This window comes from Hyperolius riggenbachi, chromosome 2 (genome assembly GCF_040937935.1).
Source record: "Hyperolius riggenbachi isolate aHypRig1 chromosome 2, aHypRig1.pri, whole genome shotgun sequence".
Taxonomy (NCBI): domain Eukaryota; kingdom Metazoa; phylum Chordata; class Amphibia; order Anura; family Hyperoliidae; genus Hyperolius; species Hyperolius riggenbachi.
In genome coordinates this window covers 412136167-412157338 of record NC_090647.1, presented here as the reverse complement: position 1 = coordinate 412157338, position 21172 = coordinate 412136167, and the positions used below count along the sequence as shown (strand labels likewise).

The following is a 21172-nucleotide window of genomic DNA, read 5'->3' as shown; positions in this document are numbered from 1 at the left end:
GGGACAGTAACCGTTTATATTAACAAAAATAAAAAATTCTGTTGTATAGTATTGTAATATTCAAGTTCCAGTTGCACAACTTAAGTCCTTTCTGTTTTGGACATACTATTCCTAATTTTTTTCCCCCTCTCTCCCCCCCCTTAGGTTGATACAGTGAAGCGTTTGCTGATCAAGAAGCTGCCTCCTGTTTTGGCCATCCAGCTGAAGCGCTTTGACTATGACTGGGAAAGGGAATGTGCAATTAAATTTAATGACTATTTTGAGTTTCCACGAGAGTTGGACATGGGGCCCTATACAGTGGCTGGCGTAGCAAAGTTGGAAGGAGATGATGTAAATGTTGAGAATCAGGTGATCCCCAACGAACAGACTGAAACAGAGCCAACTGGAAGCACTAAATACAGACTGGTTGGGGTGTTGGTACACAGTGGGCAGGCCAGTGGAGGTCATTACTATTCTTACATAATCCAGAGAAATGGAGGAGATGGTGAAAAAAATCGGTGGTATAAGTTCGATGATGGTGATGTCACAGAATGCAAAATGGATGATGATGAAGAAATGAAGAACCAGTGTTTTGGTGGAGAGTACATGGGGGAAGTATTTGATCACATGATGAAAAGAATGTCATACCGACGTCAGAAAAGGTGGTGGAATGCCTACATTCTTTTTTATGAACGTATGGACACTTTAGACAAAGACAATGAGTTGATCAAATATATAAATGAACTTACAATCACCTCAAAACCTCACCAGATAAAGATGCCATCAGCCATTGAGAGAAGTGTACGCAAGCAAAATGTCCAGTTCATGCATAATCGAATGCAGTTCAGCTTAGAATATTTTCAATTCATAAAGAAGTTACTAACTTGCAACAGCGTCTACCTGAACCCTCCCCCAGGTTTGTAGTAAAATTTCTACTTTTAAATAAATATATATATATTCCTGTCTGGCTTTAGGCAATACCGATAAATTAGCAGGTTAAGTCATATGATTCATTTTGAAAGTTTCTGAACATAGGTGTAGGGATCAAACAGTTGTGTTTGAGTTTGAAGGGAAGCCTTCACTTTATGATGATATATTTCATCTGATGACTTGAATCTGTTGTGCCTTATAGTTAGCGATACAACATGGTGAATTTCATTTTTTCATCCAAATGGTTTGCAATTTTACTCAACTGCCATACACTGTTACGTACCAAGGAGTCAAAACAGTAGGCTTTAGATCCCTGATGGATCATGTAAGTGGAGGAAAAACCAATAGTATTCCACCTGGATTGGTTTACTTTACATCACAGTAACCGCAAGCATCATGTTTCGTCCATAAAGACCTTCAAGTGCACTTAGAGCTGTCAGCCATACTATTTTAGAAAAACACATTTATGAGTGGATACATTCTTGCTCTACTTAAATATGTATTGCACTGTCCACGTTTTGATTTTAGTGATTATTCTACAGTAAAAAAAGAGAAAATCCTTCTTAGCATTTCCCATTTTAAGTGTGGCTATTTTGAAGCCAATTCTGATGTCATTTCCTCCCTTAGTCTCCTCCGCCTGATTTGCCCGCCCTTCACTATAGAAAGTGCATTGTCTCAGCATGAGAAATATTGGTCAAACAGAGAGGAACAGAGGTGTGGGAGGGGAAAACCGTAGGTAAAGAAGCTTCAGCCAATCAGGCTGCATTAGTTAAGTCTGAGGGGAAGTACAGAAGCAAAAAAGGACAACCCAGCATGCCCTGCAACGTCCTTTTTGTGTACCAAATTTTGTGTGTACCAAATAAGTCAGGTAAACTGGGGAATGATCATTTATCAACAAGAAAAGTAATAGAGATTTTAACTTTTGGATTGCCTGGTTAGCATCATTATTACTTGTTTACCAAATAAAAATAAAGAATTTATTTTTGATTTTATGCCTGACAGTTACTCTTTGATGAAGGTCTTGACAGCTGAAATGTCATGCTTGCATTTACTGTGATCTAAAGCCAAGTTTGCAGCTTATCTAGGTGGAGTCTTCTTCCATTATGAATTCCATTTTTCCTACTTTTCTAATTCCATGAGTGTGAATTGTAATTCCTGCCTCATGCGGTTTGAAATTGTCACTTATTTAGTGGTTGGTCTCACATAAAGCAACCATCACACCATTGAAGTATCCTTCTCTACATTTTCACATCACCATGTGAAACTCCAGTTTCATTTAGAAATAACAACAGCCTTACAAAGTTTACAAGGAATTTGTAAATGTTGTTGTGGGTCTTGGAAGTACAACATTTTGTGAAGAATTTTTTCGCAAAATGGTACAAATGGAAGGGACTAAATAATGTAATCCATTGATTGTCTTACCTTTTTTCTATGTTTCTTTGTTTTAGAATATAAAGGTTCCCATACACTTATTGATTTTCTGTTCGAGTCCCTGCAAACTCAATCTGCAAGGAATTAATTCTCCCAAAATGTCAGATCGATCAACTTTCAGTTTATTTTGATCAAATTTCAATTCAATCAAGTGTTCATCATATAGGATGGACGATATAGACTTATTGAGGTCAGAAACTGTTGGTAGATTGACAGCCTATAGAATTGCATTGCATCCAAGAGTGCAACGCTGCAACTCAATTTTCAGCAAATTTCCTATTGGAATCTATTAAAAATCAATATGCAGTGTGCAGTAGAAACTGAGTTGTTCTTGAATTGATTCCTTTCTGAGACGAATCGATCATTTTGTCTCATTGGCTGGCAATCTATAAGTGTATAGTAGTGTAAGTCACATGTCCCAGGTCCTCTTTCCCTCTTGAGATGTTCTCTTTCTGTTCATCTTGGATCAACAGTCTATGAACTATTGTTTTCCCTTTAGTTTATTCTGCAGCTTTGTAAATGTGTGTAATTTTTTTTTTCTTTTTAATGCTTTAAAAAGAGTTGCGTGGTATCCTGGGGATCTCTTTGTCATGCAAAAACTTGGAAGTACTGGAAACCTTTTCTTCAGTGCAGTGCATTGTTAGAAATGTTGTTTTGTATATATACTTCTTGGAAAAGCATTGAACAAATTAAATACTGTATGAAGTCCTGGAAGTCCTTTAGAACAGTGTACTGCTTCAGTGGCTATAAGAAAGCATAATTTATCCTGCCAGATTGATGATCTCGGTTTGAATTTGTATATTATGGAGAGCGTTTAATTCCAGACCACTGTGAATTAGTTTCTGTTAAAAAGGATGGTTTTCACCTTTATAGCCGACTTCCACTGGATCTGGTTTGTCATGATCACAAGTGTCTGTCTTAAGAGCCCCATACACTAGTCTATTTCAGCCTTCGATCGATCAAATAGATCGATTGGAAATAGATTGCGGATCGATCGATTTGCGGCCGATTTGATCTGACAGGATGGAAGATCTAGGTCGATCTGCTGCTGGTAGCAGATCGATGACCCGTAGAGTTGCGTTGGATCTAATGGTGCAGTAATGCCTTTAGATCAATTTTCAATAGATTTGAAATAGAAATCTTGAATTTCTGAAATGTATTGGAAATATGTTCCTAGTATGTGGCACACATCAGATAGATTTCTGTCAGATGCCTGTCAGGTCAAATCTGACAGGAATCTGATGTTCGAATCTGCTGCAAATCTATCAGTGTATGGCCACCTTTAGTCCTCCTTAACTCAAGGATCAGGGTGCAATGCTCTGAGCTGGTTGCTCAGCCCATCAGCTATTACAGCCAACTGACATAGACTACAATGCAGTGTAATGGCTGTGTGTGCTGAGGTGCATGAGGCGGGTACGAGCATTGGACTGTTGAATAGCCGAGCACCAGCGCTCATCTAAAATCATTGGCAAAAGATAACTGATCTGCTATTGTTTAGCTGTTCATTGTGGCACAAAGCCATTCAGCTTTTTTAAGTAGAAGGTGAGTAGTGTGTGGGGACAGGGTATTAGGAGGATAGGTAAAAAGTTGAGGGTGAGAATGTAGGGAATTGGGGCAGGAACATGCTTCAGTAGTAGTGTTAAAGGATACCAGAGGTGACATGAGACAGACATGGGTATGTACAGTGCCTAGCACACAAATAACTATGCTGTGTTCCTTTTTGTTTTTTTTTCCTTCCGTTCTCTGCCTGAAAGAGTTAAATATCAGGTATGTAAGTGGCTGACTCAGTCCTGACTCAGACAGAAGGTGACTACAGTGTGACCCTCACTGATAAGAAATTCCAACTATAAAACACTTTTCCTAGCAGAAAATGGCTTCTGAGAGCAGGAAAGAGATAAAGGGGTCAATAGTTCATAGATTTTAGCTCTGGCATACTTCAATGAATGAGTCATTGAGCAAAAACAATAAAACAGTTAAAACTTAAAAAGTAGATTTAAACATAAAATAAAACTGTGGAATGGCTTAAAAAGTCATTTTTAGGAGAAGGAAGATAGATACAATCGTTTATTTCATTAGTTTATTTTTTCCGTGGGTTCCCTTTAATGTTAGGTATTTAGAAGGGCTGGGAGAATAGTGCCAGGGGGAATATTGTTAGATGTTCCGATTGCTGATAGTAAAATATCAGTCCTACCCTAATTGCTTGTGGTTCCCATATGTTTGTTTAATAATTCAACTTAAAATGGAATTTGCTAAATTAACCTTCTAGGTGGTAATCCAGAGTCAGGCTCAGAGTGGAAAGAACCTGACTCGGGTTAGCTGCCGGGAGGTATGGGGAGACGGCGCAGCGCGGCGGAGTTTCTAACTCTCCTCCCCCGAGATCCAGACGCTGGCAGCTATTCTTCTTCCTGTCCTCGGAGACTCTCGATCCCTCTGAGATTGCTGTTTGTCATCATGACAACAGACGTTGATCTTACTATAGGGGTACAATGCGACCTGGCGGACGGAGGGAGAATTGCAGTGCTGGATCCCAGGGAGGGAAGTCTGGGCAGGGGTTTCCACAGATCTCACTGTGGTATGGTTTTTTTCCTGCTTTTAGGATCTAACGGTTGTGAAAAAACTATACTGCTTTCAGACCGTAAAATCCAGAAATTATCATACTGCCAGGGAAGTTGGAAAAGGAAAAAAAAAGACCAAAATTAAATAGTTAAAGCAAAGTCAGTATCAGTACTCAATAGCACAATAACAACAAAACATGAGTGCTACAAAGTTATTTTGTTAAATTACTGTTTAATATCCCCCAGAGGGATTTTTTCCCATAAATGTTTAGTTAGGATTTTTTTCTTTTTTTCTGGAAGAAGCCATCTCTGATTATAAGCACTGTTGCCAGCAAAGGAATGTTATCATTATTTGATTAATTACAGTTCTCTGGAAAGAAGGTATGAACACTGGGAGTCCAAGCATTTTACTATTTTAAGCTCTGTAGCATTTATTATTAGTTTTTTTTCAAACAATAAGGTACACCTTTTCTTCCCCAACATTGGGGAGAAAAAGTGAGTGGCTCTTTTGTTCTGAATGCAGGGAATCTCCGACTTGCAAAAACCCACCGATATGAATGCCACGGATGGGGGGGGGGGGGGGGGGACTCCCTGTTCTGTGCTCCCTAGCCCCCTTGGGGTTGTGCACTGTCCAGTGGAAACAGCAAGTCTCCTGCTCCACCTCTTGCAGTCATCTGCTCTGCTTGTCACTGGGCAGCTCGCAGACTGTCCCATTCCCCAGTACCCCAGCCCATGCAACGGTTTCTGGTTCTTCTCAGAGCCTGCTGTGCATGCTGAACGCTGATCTCTGCTGCAGCGAGACGAGAGGTACAAGGGGCTCACAGGGGAAATGCGATACAACAGGGCCACAAGAGGTGGTCACAGGAGGACACAAGGGGCCATAGGGCGACAGAGGTATAATGAGGCAAAGGGGGGACACGAGTGATTCAATGAGGGGTAAACGGGAGCCAGAAGAGGTACAAGTGGGTCACAAGGGATTGCAAACACAATCAGGAGGTTAAGAATGAACCTAATTTCCCTTTATTGTTCTTTTAGTGAACACTACCTGAAGACTAAATCTGTCTGTGAAAATTGCTGCCTGTTGTGCAATGCTTGGGCAGTGACTGGGTTCCTGATCAAGTATTGTGCTAGATTCAGATAATCAGCCTTATATACAAGGACAAAAACAAGCTCTACAGCCGAGTGCATGCACAGATCTAGGAACACAATAATGCCTGAAATGGGGCTTGGAGTTCATATTTGGGGGGTGGGGGGGGGAGGGCTACTCTACTCTACTCTACCTAAATATTAAGGAATTGTTGTAATTAGAAAACACCTTTTTTATTTTTTTGCAGGACAAGAACATTTGATGCCCGAGCCAGAAGAAATAACAATGATTAGTATACAGCTTGCTGCTAAATTCCTGTTTACTTCAGGATTTCATACAAAGAAGGTTGTTCGTGGTCCTGCCAGTGACTGGTAAATTGTCACTTTATTCTAATGTGTTTGTATTGTTTAATGGTAGCATATAATAACGCACTTTAGGATAATACGTTTAAAGAAGCACAGGTATTAAGTACAGTTTGCGTGGGTGTTATAAACTCTATTACATTCATGTGTGCCAAAAAAACAAACAAGAAAATGTAATCAAATAAGCAGTGCATGAAGTACCGTAATTGGTTTAAACCTTGGTTTATATTTGAGTATATATGGTAACCAATTTACAGTTGGTGGAAAAAAATGCGGAATGCAAAAGGAAAAAAATGCAGTAAGGACAGTTTGTGTTTAGGGAAGAAAATCGCATTTCTTAGTGGCAATGTCAATGGATCTATGCACCATGATTTCTCTTATTCTGGTGGTGGCGCGATTGGCTGAATGCATACATTCTGAAAATTGGATCGGAACAGTGGGAAAACGCTCCTAGGCTTGTGATATTGTGCCATTCCTTCTTCACTAAGCTGATGGTCACTCACCTTAGTCATGTGGTATTTATAACCGTTTAGCATGTGTCAGTCTTCAGTTAGCCTTGTATAGCTAAACTCAAGGCATCATGAGCGGGAAGTATTTGTGCTGGTTACCCTGAACATCCTGTCATGACAAACTTGCAGATGGAGAAAAAGGAACACAGAGAGCCCAAAATAGTGTAGCATATTCAAGAAGCAATTGGTAGAAGTAAGGTGGATAAGAGTATATACTCGTAAACGTAGGCTACCACAAAGGCAACCACTGTATAGGCAGTTGGGAGTGTTATAACCTGACCCCACTCAGGTTAAGAAGTGGCTCTCTGTGGATAGGAAATAAAAAGCTTCAACAAAGGCACCAGAATAGAGTAAAACCGTTTTAAAAGGGCGGCACTGGTAGGCTTACCTCCCCAACAGATAAAACACAGACTGTTCAACAAAGATACAGTTTAAGTACCGTTTAATGCCAGAGGCGTTTGGCTTGGACCCATACTTGTACTAGTTTTTACTCCTTTAATTGCCTGATGAAGTGGGCTAGAACTTGCGAAACACGTTGCATTGTGGAGTACTTAAAGGGGCACGTTACCATGAGCATAACACTCTTAGCATTTACCTAAATTAGGAGCATCAAAAACCAAGCGGCTTTTGCTTTTTTAAATGCTTGAGAAGGTTATACAGAGCTCATGCAGAGATCCTGCCCATTCCCCCTTCCTCTGCTGACTGGGGCTGCTCCATAGCAATTCTCTCTCTGCTGAAGCTGACGCTGGAATGCTGAAGATGTTAGATAAACAAATAAGCAAGGTAAATGACTTTACAGTCCCGTTTACACTCACTCGGCTGTTCTGTTTGCAATGTTGTGAACTTCCCCAGCACACAGCATGATATTGCCCGTTTAACTCTCTAGTAAGGCCACATCTGGAATATGGAATTCAGTTCTGGGCACCACATTACAGGAAAGATATTGCAGTTTTAGAGCAGATGCAGAGACGAGCAACAAAATTCATACGTGGGATGGAAGGTCTCACTTACCAAGAAAGGTTGGGTTTATTTAGTCTAGAGAAAAGACGCCTTAAAGGGGATCTAATTAACATGTATAAATACATCAGAGGGCAATATAAAAGCTTGGCGGATGAGCTTTTTGTCCCTAGGCCTTCTCAAAGAACTAGAGGACATGATCTGCGCATGGAGGAAAAACGTTTTAGCCATTTATTTAGGAAAGGGTTCTTTACAGTAAGAGTGATTAAGATGTGGAATGCATTGCCACAGGAAGTAGTTATGGCAAACTCTATACCTGCATTTAAAGGGGGCTTAGATTAGATGCTTTCCTTGCGTTGAAAGACGTCCATGGCTACAATCACTAGGTAATGCCCAGTGATGTTGATCCAGGGATTTTATCTGATTGCCATCTGGAGTCGGGAAGGAATTTTTTCCCTTTTGGGGCTAATTGGACCATGCCTTGTAAGGGTTTTTTGCCTTCCTCTGGATCAACAGGGATATGTGAGGGAGCAGGCTGGTGTTGTACTTTGTTCTCTGGTTGAACTCGATGGACGTATGTCTTTTTTCAACCCAAATAACTATGTAACTATGTAACAGCCTGCATGTCCCATACACCAGAGAGAGAGAGAGAGAGGATAAATCGGCTGTTAAACTTAGCCTGACTTAGCAGAGGGGGATAACACGTCGCTTAGCTTAGATGCGTCGGGAGGGATATCTGCATCTGCTCTGTATAACCTGTCAAAGACACATTTAAAAAAAAATAAACTGCTTGGCATCTGAAGCTCCTAGTGTTAGGTACATGATAACCGGGTTATGGCAGACACCTAATTTTCACCATAGCGCCCCTTTAAATGGTATCTTTGTTGAACTTTAATCAACACAGTCTGTGTTTAACTTGTTGGGGAGGTAAGCCCACCACTGCTGCCCTTTTCAAACGTTTTTACTCAATTCTGGCTCCTCTGCTCAAGCTTCTCTTCATATAGCATCCTGTCATAGTTCTTGTTTTATAAAATGTATTGCACCCAAAGCTGTCTCTTAATTACTACTCTGCACAATATTGTGTGTGTGTGTGTGTGTGTGTGTGTGTGTGTGTGTGTGTGTGTGTGTGTGTGTGTGTGTGTGTGTGTGTGTGTGTGTGTGTGTGTGTGTGTGTGTGTGTGTGTGTGTGTGTGTGTGTGTGTGTGTGTGTGTGTGTGTGTGTGTGTGTGTGTGTGTGTGTGTGTGTGTGTGATATGCAGCATCTGGTATACTGGCCACGCTTACGCATCTCATCATCAGACCAAACTCAGCAGGGGCCTTACGAGTCTGATCTGTTATTGAATTGCGTAGACGTGGCCAATATAGTTATACTTCATCACTGAAACCTTCAGCATGTAGTTGCCAATTGGTCATCCACGTTCTAGGTAGTCCACCTGGTATTGTAAGGAAATAAATATGGCCGCCTCCATATACTTCTCACTTCAGGTGTCCTTTAGGAGAGTGCTACACTTCATCTCTGTGGGGTTTCAGGAAAAGTGTTTATCGTCAAAGGCTTTTCACCTAAAGCCTGAAGTTCAGCTTAAAAAAATGTATCTGAACTACGATCATTCTGCAATATTTAGGATGAAAATAACTAGACACTTGTTGTAATCTTAATGTTTGTTTAATATTTGTTTCATTATCTCACAGGTATGATGCATTGTGCATCTTGCTCCGCCATAGCAAGAATGTCCGCTATTGGTTTGCACATGGAGTTCTTTTTGCTTACCCAAATCGCTTTTCTGAATATCTTTTGGAGTGTCCTAGTGCTGAAGTCAGGGGAGCTTTTGCAAAACTTGTAGTATTTATTGCACATTTTTCTTTACAAGATGGACCTTGCACCTTACCTTTTGCTTCTCCTGGACCATCAAGTCAGGTGTATACACTTTAATTGATAAAACATTAATGGATTTATTTATGCTTAGGGAAGTTCTAAACATAATGTTTTGTCTCAAAAATGATTGTGGTGTCTTTTCTAGGTTTATGATAATTTGAGTCTGAGTGACCAGTTACTGAGAGCTGTCCTGAACCTTCTCAGAAGAGAAGTGTCTGAGCATGGCCGTCATCTACAACAATATTTCAACCTTTTCGTTATGTATGCCAACCTTGGTGAGAAGATTGCTTGTATTCATCCCACTACTTGAGCTACAAAATTTATAGATTTTTTGTTTTTTCTTATTTTTTTTTTTCTGAAATTAAACTTTTATTTTAGACCCTTTAAAATATGCACAGTATATCTTTGCACGCACACGCATGCTCCAAATAGGTCCTCCAAGTTGGTCTCTGCAGTCGTTCCTACTTATACTCAGAACCATGAATACTTTTATTATAAAGCATGTATTGGAAGAAGGGTAACTTCTGACAAAAATTTGATCTATGCTCGTTTTTCTGAAAGGCTATAAACCGTAATATGTTCAGGATTTATTGCATCTAATAGCTATGGATAAACAAATGTTTTTATTCCACGCATAAATATAGGTTGGATTTTTTGTTTCAGCACTTTAGTTAGCTTTAGTCATGTGTACGCTATTACTTTTTTTTATATTATTCCAGTAAATAATACTGGTAAAAGCTTCAGATAATTGTGGAACATGAATATGATACAGAATAGCTTTACACCATGTATTTCAGTTTGCCAAAATCCTTAAAGGGGTTATTTCGTGAAAAAAGTAGGGAGTTAAAAAAATGTGACAGATGACAGGTTTTGGGCCAGTCCATCTTTTTAAGGGGAATTCTCAGGGCTTTCTTTGTTTTCAACAGCATTTCCTGAACAACAGTTTAACTGCCAAAATAGCAAGATACCAGTCGGCCTCCCTAATCACTTGCACACTATTATGTCAGTTAGATTTCAACAGCATTTCCTGAACAACAGTTGCAAAAACAAAGAAAGCCCTGAGAATCCCCCTTAAAAAGATGGACTGGCCCAAACCTGTCATCTGTCACATTTTTTAACTGCCTACTTTTTTCGCGAAAGAACTCCTTTAAAGACTTATTTATGTGCATGGCACTAATCTTCCCAGGCTGTCTTGGCAAAGTATCCCACAGAGCATATTTCCCCTGCCACTCAGCTAACAGCCTGCATGTTTTAGGCATGATCCTTAGAGCACAATCAGGAACCCTAACAGGAGCAGTTTTATGAGGGATGCTCTAATGTAGGAATACTAGAAGGGAATAATATAACTTAGGATCCTAGTTGAGCTCACTGTAATAATTGAGTGGAGTGGACTGCTATAGGCAAAAAAACGATAGGGATACTAGGAGGGAACACTGAGGGAAGTATAGTAGTCATCTATAGAGGAGCATTACAATATTGGGGTGCTATAGTTGGACACTAGCAGGGAAAACAGAGGTACATGGGGGAGTAATGTATGAACAGGGATATTAAGGGGAGCTCTCCAATAATGGGAGAAATATGGGGATCCTGATAACTGAAACACTATAATTAAGGGAACACTGTGGAGGGCACCAAATATCTGCCACACTACTGCAAGCACTAGAGCATTTATTGTGCCCTAATTTGTGAGTTGCAAAGTTTCATGGCTTTCGAAAAATGTTGAAAAGCTTTACATGCGGTCTGCATTTTATTTATAAAATTGTATTTATTTTTTTCAGGCATGCAAGAAAAGACCCAGCTCTTGAAACTCAATGTGCCTGCAACCTTTATGCTAGTAGCAATGGATGAAGGGCCTGGTCCTCCAATCAAATACCAGTATGCTGAATTGGGCAAATTGTACACTGTTGTGTCACAGCTTATCCGTTGTTGCGATGTATCATCGCGTATGCAGTCTTCTATTAATGGTAATTTCCTTATGACTTCAGCATCCTCTTTTAAAAAAAAAAATTATAATTGTGGATGCTAAGCACTGCATTTTACATATTGGCAACAATTGTTTAGAGGTTAAATGCTGGTTGGTACATGCTATGGCTATTTAGTCCTTAGGTGGCTTCCTCTTCGCAAGTGTGCACCTATTTGGTGCACAGCTTGACATCAAGGACTATAGTGGTTAACCACAAGAGGACACAGAGAGCCCAATATAGTGTAGTAACGTTAGATACCAAAGGCAAATTAAAACAAAGTGAATGAATCCTCACAAACCAGGATGACTGCAAAGACAACCACTGCATTGTCAGGTGGGAAGATTAGACCTGACCCCACTCAGAAGTCGCTCTCTGTAGATCAGAGCAGTGGCGTTCTGTTAATAGGGCGGCAGGGGGCGTGGCGCACCGGGTGTCAGCCTACAAAGGGGTGTCAAAAAGGCAAGCCCAGAGACTCGTTCATAACAGGGCTGCCAACCATCGAAATGACACTAAACTGTGTAACAATGCGCACCGCAGTACAGGGAGGCTGATCAACGATCGGCTGAGCCAGAAAAAGTTCCAGGCATCCTCCTCTGTTTGTCCCTCCCTCTCTCTCTCCCGCCATCCAATCAGCATAAGGCTCTTTTGCACAGGCACCTCTCTCCTGCCAATGAAAGAGAGGGAGACTGTGGAGTGAGCCCGCCCACTCATCCTTTACAACTTTCAGCAACAGCAGCAGCCAGCAGAGACAGAGAGTGTATGAGAGCTCCGTGAGGGTCCAGTATGGTGTAGTGACAGATCACCCTGTATCCTCATTAGATCACATGACTCCAGAGCAGGTATCCAGCTAACATTAATTATAAATAGGAGGGTAAGAGCTGCCTGCAGCCTGATACAACTGGCAGAGGAATGTACAGAGGAGAGGTCGTTACAGGGGCTGCAGAGCTCTGCACTCTCTTGCATTATGGAAGCAGAGGAAAGACAGCAGTGCGGGCTGCAGGACAGGATCAGGCCAGCTTATACATATCACAGTCACAGCCCTGTGAACGTCTCTGCTTCAGGTGACTTCCCTTCCCAGGTCTCCTAGTTTAAAGTTTATGGCTGTGACTATCAGATAAGTGCTTATGTGTCTGATTACAGCAGCACAGAGAGCTGTCCTGCCAGTGCTCAGCACTGTATAGTGAGCCATGTCCCCTCTATATGGGCAGCTTGTCACACATCCTAGCTGCAGGGAGATTGGAGACTGCTGAATATTCTGTATCAGCCTAGCCTGCTAGATTGCCAATACAGTCTCTCCAATCTTCCATCTGTTCCTCACTCCCCTATCCCCCTCACCTTTCTTCTCTCTGTTTATTTTCTGCCACCCCTAAAAATACTACGTGCCATAATAATTGTTATTGCGCTAGCATTTAAGTGGACCTATAGCCCCCTTTCACACTTACGCCGCTGCATTGCTTTAAAAAGAAATGCTGCATCCTGTCACAAAAGCAGTGATAGTCCTATGTGACTATCAAACTGATTGCGGTGTAGCTTGTTGTGGCGAGTCTCATTGGGGTGACACAATAACTGCAGAGCGTCATGCGCCCTTAACCTGGTGGTGAGGCATACTTTTATTGTAAAGTACGTGCCACTTTATGGTCATACCGCAACAATACCATGCGATGCAACCTTTTGGGACCATTGTGGTGCGATTACTCTGCAGTTGTGGTGTAATTGCACCGTAACAGATTGTGCTAAGTGTAAAAGGGTCCTTACATAGTCCTGTCCCTTACTATGCTCAGAAGAGCTCACAATCTAATCCCCACCATAGTCATAGTGTAATGCTAGGCATACACGGTGCGTTTCTTTCTTATCAATCGAGCCGCTGATTGGCTCGATTGATAATATCCTACAGGTCCGATCACGAATGGATCGATTCCCCGCTCCATTCCCGTGGGCGGACAATGGCAGGGAATCGAGCGGAAGATAAGCGGCGCCGGCGGGGACGAGCGGTAATCGATTCGGGCGCACAAGCGGGGACGCGGCGGGAGTCGATCCGGCGGCTAATCGAGCCACCGGAACGCACCGTGTATGCCTAGCATATTGCCCTACTTTATTATTATGTATTTATATAGCACTGACATCTTCTGCAGCACTTTACAGAGTACATAGTCATGTCACTGAATGTCCTCAGAGGAGCTCACACTCTAATCCTACCATAGACATAGTGTAATGTCCTACCATATTATTATTATGCATTTATATAGCACTGACATGTTATGCAGCACTTTACAGAGTACATAGTCATGTCACTGAATGTCCTCAGAGGAGCTCACACTCTAATCCTACCATAGAAATAGTGTAATGTCCTACCATATTATTATTATGCATTTATATAGCACTGACATGTTATGCAGCACTTTACAGAGTATATAGTCATGTCACTGACTGTCCTCAGAGGAGCTCACAATCTAATCCTACCATAATCATAGTCTTATGTCCTACCATATTATTATTATGTATTTATATAGCACTGACACCTTCTGCAGCACTTTACATAGTACATAGTAGTCATGTCACTGACTGTCCTCAGAGGACCTCACAATGTAATCCTACCATAGTCTAATGTGCTTCCATATTATTATTATGTATTTATATAGCCCTGACATCTTCTGCAGCACATTACAGAGTACATAGTCATGTCACTGACTATCCACAGAGGAGCTCACACTCTAATCCTACCAGTCATAGTCTAATGTCCTACCATATTATTATTATGTATTTATATAGCACTGACATCTTCTGCAGCGCTGTACAAGGTACATAGTCATGTCACTGACTGTCCTCAGGGGATCTTACAAGCTAATCCTACCATCTCTAGCCATGCCTAGCTGTCACGCTCACTACTTTACATTTTTATTTGGGGGGGGGGGGGGTGTCTGTAGATATCCAGCACCGGGTGTCAAATACCCTAGGTACGCCACTGGATCAGAGAAATGGTGGTAAAATAGTATAAAAGCAATCAAAAGCTGTTTAGAAAGTGGAGGTAGAAGTGGCCTTACCTCCTCCAAGAAGACACCAAAAATCGTTTTTTTATTGCACAACAATTTATTTCATAAATACTCTACAGTTTGCAATGCGTTTTTACAGGTTTAATCCAGCTTCATCGGTCAGTAAAAGGAGCAATAACAAGTCTGGGTCTGTGATGGAGCCAAGCTCCAGAGGCTCTAACCCAATAAGTTTGTGAGGGGTTGGTGGGCATCTAACCCTATAAGTTTGTGGCTCTTCCAAACAATTTTTGTAATAGCTCCACAGGTATTTATGATAATCATGGAGGTGATTATAGGAGTAAGTCATCCTCACAGTGTCAGTCATAGGATACCTAGATTATGGCCTACAGAATGTTCCAATGAATGCAGAAGCATTGAAACCCCTGCAGACCACTTTAGCCACCTTTGAAGGTTTTAAAGAAGATTATTAGTTGCAATTAGTTATCACATTTCCTGTCACAGACAATATTTTTCATGGGTACATTCATCATGTGCCGCAATAGTCTTCATGCAGAAAACATCAGCATGCTTTTCAAGCTGCAAACTGCTGCAATGGACTGCACACATTCAGTTAAAACTTACATGAGATGGTTGCATCTGTTGATCATGGTAATAGAGGCAGTCATTCTTGCAGAGTTTCATGCCTGACTGTTGCAATCTGCTGTATTTCTATGCTGGAATCTCTTGCTGATCCTTGTTGTGTATTTAACTTGGTGGCTCAAAGGATACCTGAAGTAAGAAGGATGTAATCGGAGATGAATGTAAAACAGATTTTCTTTCTTTCCTTTTCTAGGTAACCCACCACTGTCTAACCCATATGGAGATCCCAATCTATCTCAGCCTATTATGCCACTGCAGCAGAATGTGGCAGAATTGTTATTTGTGAAAACCAGTTATGTAAAGAAGATAATTGAGGACTGCAGTAACTCAGAAGAGACGATCAAACTTCTTCGATTCTGTTGCTGGGAAAATCCACAGTTCTCTTCTACAGTTCTCAGTGAGCTACTATGGCAGGTAAGTTATTGCTGATTGCTTTTTTTTTTTTTTTTTTTTGCCTGAATTTTCATTGTGGCTGTGAAATGTCCACATACTGTTGAAATTATTTTACCTTCTAATTTAATTAACCACTTGACCACTGAGTGTTTTACACCTTTAGGACCAGAGCAATTTTTACCTGTAAGCGCTCCTCCCATTCTTTCGCCAATAACTTAGAGACACTGAAGCGGAAAAAAATTTGTGATGAATTGGTTGTGTAATACGGATAATTACTAGAATTTTAGAAGCAAAGAAAATATAATTTTATTTTCAGTTATATAGTGTTTTTTATAATATTGCATCATTCTCTAATGTTTGCAGTTTAGACACTACTCGCATTCTAAATGTGTTCAAAAGATCACTAGCCTGCTCTGGAAAATCTTCCCTGCAGAGGGAAAAAAATATGCATTGTCTTTTAAAGCTTATTATCTCTAGTGTCTGGCAGAGTTCTCTGGGACTTGAAAGTCCTGGAGCTCAATGGCTAAGTTTCTTAGCTCTTCCTTTACTGGAAACCATATTAGACTTGTGTCTCTGTTGCTAATGTTTTTTTCTTAGCTGTACTACACATACAAATCATTAGATCATAATTTTTTTTTCCCTTCAGTGTCTCTTTAATCACTATTAATCACAACGAAATGATTTAAATCTTTTTTTTTTTTTTCGCCACCAATTAGGCTTCCTTTGGGAGGTACATTATGCTAAGCATTATTTTATTCTAAAAGCATTTTAATTGCAATAATAAGAAAAAAAATGAAGAAAAAATTTGAGGTTTTGGCCATTTAGTGTTAAAATAAAACGTTCTACTGTGGATAAAAGCCACACATTTTATTTGGAAGTGTAAGTTATTAATTTTATTAATATTGTGTGTGTATGTGTAATTTTACTTTTTGGCCACAAGATGGCGCTAGTGGGGTAGAGGACCTCTTTCCCAATCGCGAAACACTGAGTCCTGATGGAAACTGTGGCGGGAGCGGTGCACACACGTGCGGAGCAGTGGCGGGAAAGAGCGACTTATTAAAATGTCCTGTTGCCGTTAACAGGCTCAAACGGGACGTTTATAATTTACGTTGTCATTAACTGGTTAAAAATTAACAGTAATATACCCTCTTCACATAAATATTACAAAAGTTCAGTTACTAAATATAATAGTTATATTTGTTTTTTTATTTTTTTCCCCTATACACAAAAAAAGTTTGGGTACTGTGGGAGGGAAATTGTTAATTATACAAGTCCGTATTGGGTTTTTTATTAAATAAAAATGGTTTTTGGTGTAATTTACTATTAGCCATTTTGCAAAAAGGGTGTGTGCATCAACTAAGTAAACCCTTAAATACCTGGCTTAGCAGATGAAGCCTAATTGGCTTATTCATGAGGCATAGCTCAAGCAAATCAGCATTCGTTTTCGCTTGCCAGGATATGCAGGGCTTTGCCAACTGATTCACCGCAAACATTTTTTGCCCTGCGGGGGATTATTTTTCGCAGCATTTAGCACTTATCCAGGATCGCCAGTCCTGGGGGGGCCTCCACGTGGAGATCCTGGATAAGTGCTAAATGCTGCGCAAACTAATCCCCCACAGGGCAAACATTTTGCGGTGAATTAGTTGGCAAAGCCCTGCATATCCTGGCAAGCAAAAGCGAATGCTGATTTGCTTGAGCTATGCCTCATGAATAAGCTAATTAGGCTTCATCTGCTAAGCCAGGTATATAAGGGTTCACTTGGTTGATGCACACACCCTTTTTGCAAAATGTAATTTACTATTTGGCCACAAGATGTCCTCAGTCATTATTTCCGATTCACGTATGTAAGTACGTGAATCAAAAGTAATACATGTAAAACAAAGAAAAAAAACACAACCGAGAGACCCCAATAGTGTATTATTGATAATATAGGATGGAGAAATGTACAGGAGATATGGTTACACTCACAAGTTTGGGTTGCCGCGTTCAGGCAACCACCTGAATCTCTTATGGGGATATTCGACGTGCCCCCACTCAGGCTAAAAAGTCGCTCTGTAGAAAGAAACGGGTGTTCACACCCATCCACCAGGTGGCTAACAATATTTGTAGTAGGTACAGAGGCGCTAGCAGAGTACAATAGTAATTCACTTTTAAAACCAATAAAATTTGGGGGACAAGGGTGGACTTAACTCCCCAAAACACCAAACACAACCACTATGTATGGTTTAAGACGAGGTTTAATTAGTACTCCAGACAAACTATGCAATGCGTTTCGTGGGTCTCCAAGCCAGCTTCCTCAGGCAAAAATATGTAGACAGGAGTAACTCAGAAGTTTGTGCACATAGGTGCAGTGCCTCTGAGGCAGAATATGTGGACAAGAGTGGCTGAAGCTGAAGGCCGGATTGGCACATATGAGGACCACTTGCGTCCCTTACAGCCACACAACTGGAAATGAAAATCCTCCGTGAACAGCAATACTACTTAGAAAACAGAAACCACAGATCTAATGTGCAGAACATGGGCCTACCTGACAAATCGGAGGGTGGGAGGCCAGAAGATTTGTGGGAAAACTGTGTTGTTGGGGTCGAGAAACATGCTTTACAGTATTGATTGTAGAGACAGCACGCCGTGTTATGCCAAAGCCACCTCATCCCGGTGCTCCCTCTTGCACCTTCATATGCTCAATTTCTGTGAAAGAGATGCCATACTTGGAGGTCCGGGAAAAAGGCCCCATTCGGTATGAGAAAATGCAGCTGTCCTTTTACCCAGACTTCTTGCTTTATTTACAGAGCCAGCGTGCTAAGTTTACTACTGTAAAGAGACACGTTTACATTATGTGAGGATGTACCCAGTAAAGTAGTGGCATATGGCTGCTCTCGTATGTTTGTGTTTTGTTTTTTTTTCTTTATGGATCCGAAAGTACCAGGTTGTTAGAGGCTCATCAGAGAGAACTGTGCAAGCCACAGCCTTACTGTTTCCAGGCAACGGAGTATCCTGTGGTGCGTAGTGCTCCGCCCATCTGTGAAGCATCTACCCACACCTTTGCCCATAAGACTGATGTCGGTGAGGTCACCTTGAATGGACGCCCTGAGCCATGTGCACATGTTTCAGTTATGTCGGACCTATTTTTTTAACCTCCCTGGCGTTCAGTTTCTGCTGGATTTCTGTGCAAAAAATGATCAAATTTTCATAACTTTTTTTCCTGTAACTTACCAAAATGTGTCAAGCAAGGGTCTAGTATACATGTTAAGTATAATAAAAGCTTGAAACACAAAATCATGTTTAAAAATTAATTTTAATAATCCCAAACAGAAACCAGTGTTCTCCCCGGAAATTTTTTCCAGCCGGGTGGCATGAAATAGCTGGGCGGCATGAAAAATTAACCGGGTGCAGCGAGATGAGAATGCAAGGCCGGTGCTTCTGTGCACGTCTGCTTACAGCATAGGAGGACGTGAGCTGATGACAGCCGGGTGCTTACCAAAGCTAGCCGGGTGGAGCACCCGGCTAAAAGAGTATGGGGAGAACACTGAGAAACATTTTGTTCAAATATGAATGCAGGTATAAAAGAATAAAATATAATTTATCTAGAACCGTTCTGTAGTGTGGTACAAGTTGAAGCAAGGGACGACCGGACACAGGGCCACATGGCAGTCCGGGCAGTAAAAGTGTGTCTCTTTCCTGACTTTTTTTCCCATCAGGACCTCTCTTGGAGCAACACACTGCACACTGTCTGGTGGGATGCTGCTTGCATGCAGTCGGTGGCACGTACTCAATAAAATGGCGGCCAGTAAATCTCTGGGTTGACCACATAGGAAGCTCGCGCCCTCCTCAATTTCCCTCCATATGTGGTGGTGGGTGCTTCAAGAAAATTGGCTCATGTAGTTTCAATCATGGGGCATTGGATTGTCACCATTTTTTTTATAAAGCACATAAGCATTCCAAATGCACTGCTCCACCAAATGCCAAAAGATCTTTTTATAATACATCACTAGATAACCGCAAATATATTCTGTGGCCTCACCTGTAATCTGTTTGCTTGTAATTAGTGGGTGTGTATAAAAGGTCAATGAGTTTCTGGACTATCAAACTATATACAATAGGGAGTGCAAGGTTATATATAAGGCAATATACTTCCATATCAAAAATACACTAAATACACCATAGCCACAATAAAACCATCTAAAAATCTCATAAGCCACAGTAGACTGGACCTAGCCTGTACCATCCTATAGGTGCACCTATATATTGTATGGATCTGGTGACGTCTTCAGGCCCCTGTAACCACTTTAGGATCCTTGGTATGCATATCTACGCCCCTTTAAACTTCACATGTGGATCAGGGGGGTAGATATGCGTACGGTTATCTTACCGATCCGTTTTCTTTAGCTCCCCCATCGCAGCCCCCTCCATCTGTGATCGGGATGTGAGAATCGCCCATTTCTCAATTCCGATCACTGTTCCCATGTCTTCTGAGAGCTTGTTAAAGAGAATCTGTAACGTTAAAACGTCCCCTGGGGGGTACTCACCTCGGATGGGGGAAGCCTCAGGATCCTAATGAGGCTTCCCACGCCGTCTGCCGTCCCTCGGGGGTCTCGCTGTAGCCCTCCGTACAGCGGTGACGTAATATTTACCTTTGCAGGCTCCTGCGCAGGCGCTCTGGCTGCTTTCGCTCCGAAGGAGGCGGAAATACCCGTTCTCAGTCGGGTCCGCTCTACTGCGCAGGCGCAAGTCTCCGGCGCCTGCGCAGTAGAGCGGACCCGACTGAGATCGGGTATTTCCGCCTCCTTCGGAGCGAAAGCAGCCACAGCGCCCCCGCTGGAGCCTGCAAAGGTAAATATTGAATTGAACAGTCGGCACAGTCGCCGGCTGTTCGGAGGGCTGCAGCGAGACCTCCGTGGGACAGAGGACGGCGTGGGAAGCCTCATTAGGATCCTGAGGCTTCCCCCACCCGAGGTGAGTACCCCCCAGGGGATCTTTTTGTCGTTACAGAGTCTCTTTAAGGTCAACAAGTTTTCAGACCTGACACTTCTGTGTTCTTTCATGTTCTATTAATAGAAACATGGTCTCAGTAGCACCATCTTGTGGTCAAAAAGTAAATATACATGTAATTATACCAGTATACTGTTTTACATAGAAAGTTTATTTTTGTTTTAATTATTATTTTATTACTTTTAACCCTTTCCATCCCTGCCCCACAGCTACAGAATTAAAACACTTGTTAAAAAAATGCAATAAAAATATTTATGTATTGAAGCACATTTTATTTTAAAGCTATAATGGCTGAAACCTGAGAAATAATCATTTTTTTTTCTTTTTCCTTATTATTCCCTTTACAAAGCATATAAAATAAAATAATTAATAGCAAAAACTACCACCCAAAGAAAGCCTAATTTGTGGCGAAAAAAAACAATATATAGATCATTTCAGTGTGATAAGTAACAATAAAGTTATCGCTGAATGAATGGGAGGAGCTCTGAAATGTGAACATTGTTTTGGTTTTTAA

At 41.2% G+C, this 21172-nt stretch overlaps 1 protein-coding gene across 3 annotated transcripts in view; it reads left to right on the top strand.

Moving 5' to 3' along the window:
* The window catches only part of USP9X (ubiquitin specific peptidase 9 X-linked), a 342688-nt gene that overhangs the window by 266779 nt on the left and 54737 nt on the right, over positions 1-21172 (top strand). For all 3 annotated transcript variants that reach the window (XM_068269855.1, XM_068269853.1, XM_068269854.1), the window contains 6 exons: positions 145-895; positions 6230-6353; positions 9500-9725; positions 9829-9958; positions 11462-11647; positions 15470-15690. In XM_068269855.1, the coding sequence (XP_068125956.1) occupies positions 145-895; positions 6230-6353; positions 9500-9725; positions 9829-9958; positions 11462-11647; positions 15470-15690 (1638 nt within the window). The remainder of the gene's footprint in view (positions 1-144; positions 896-6229; positions 6354-9499; positions 9726-9828; positions 9959-11461; positions 11648-15469; positions 15691-21172) is intronic.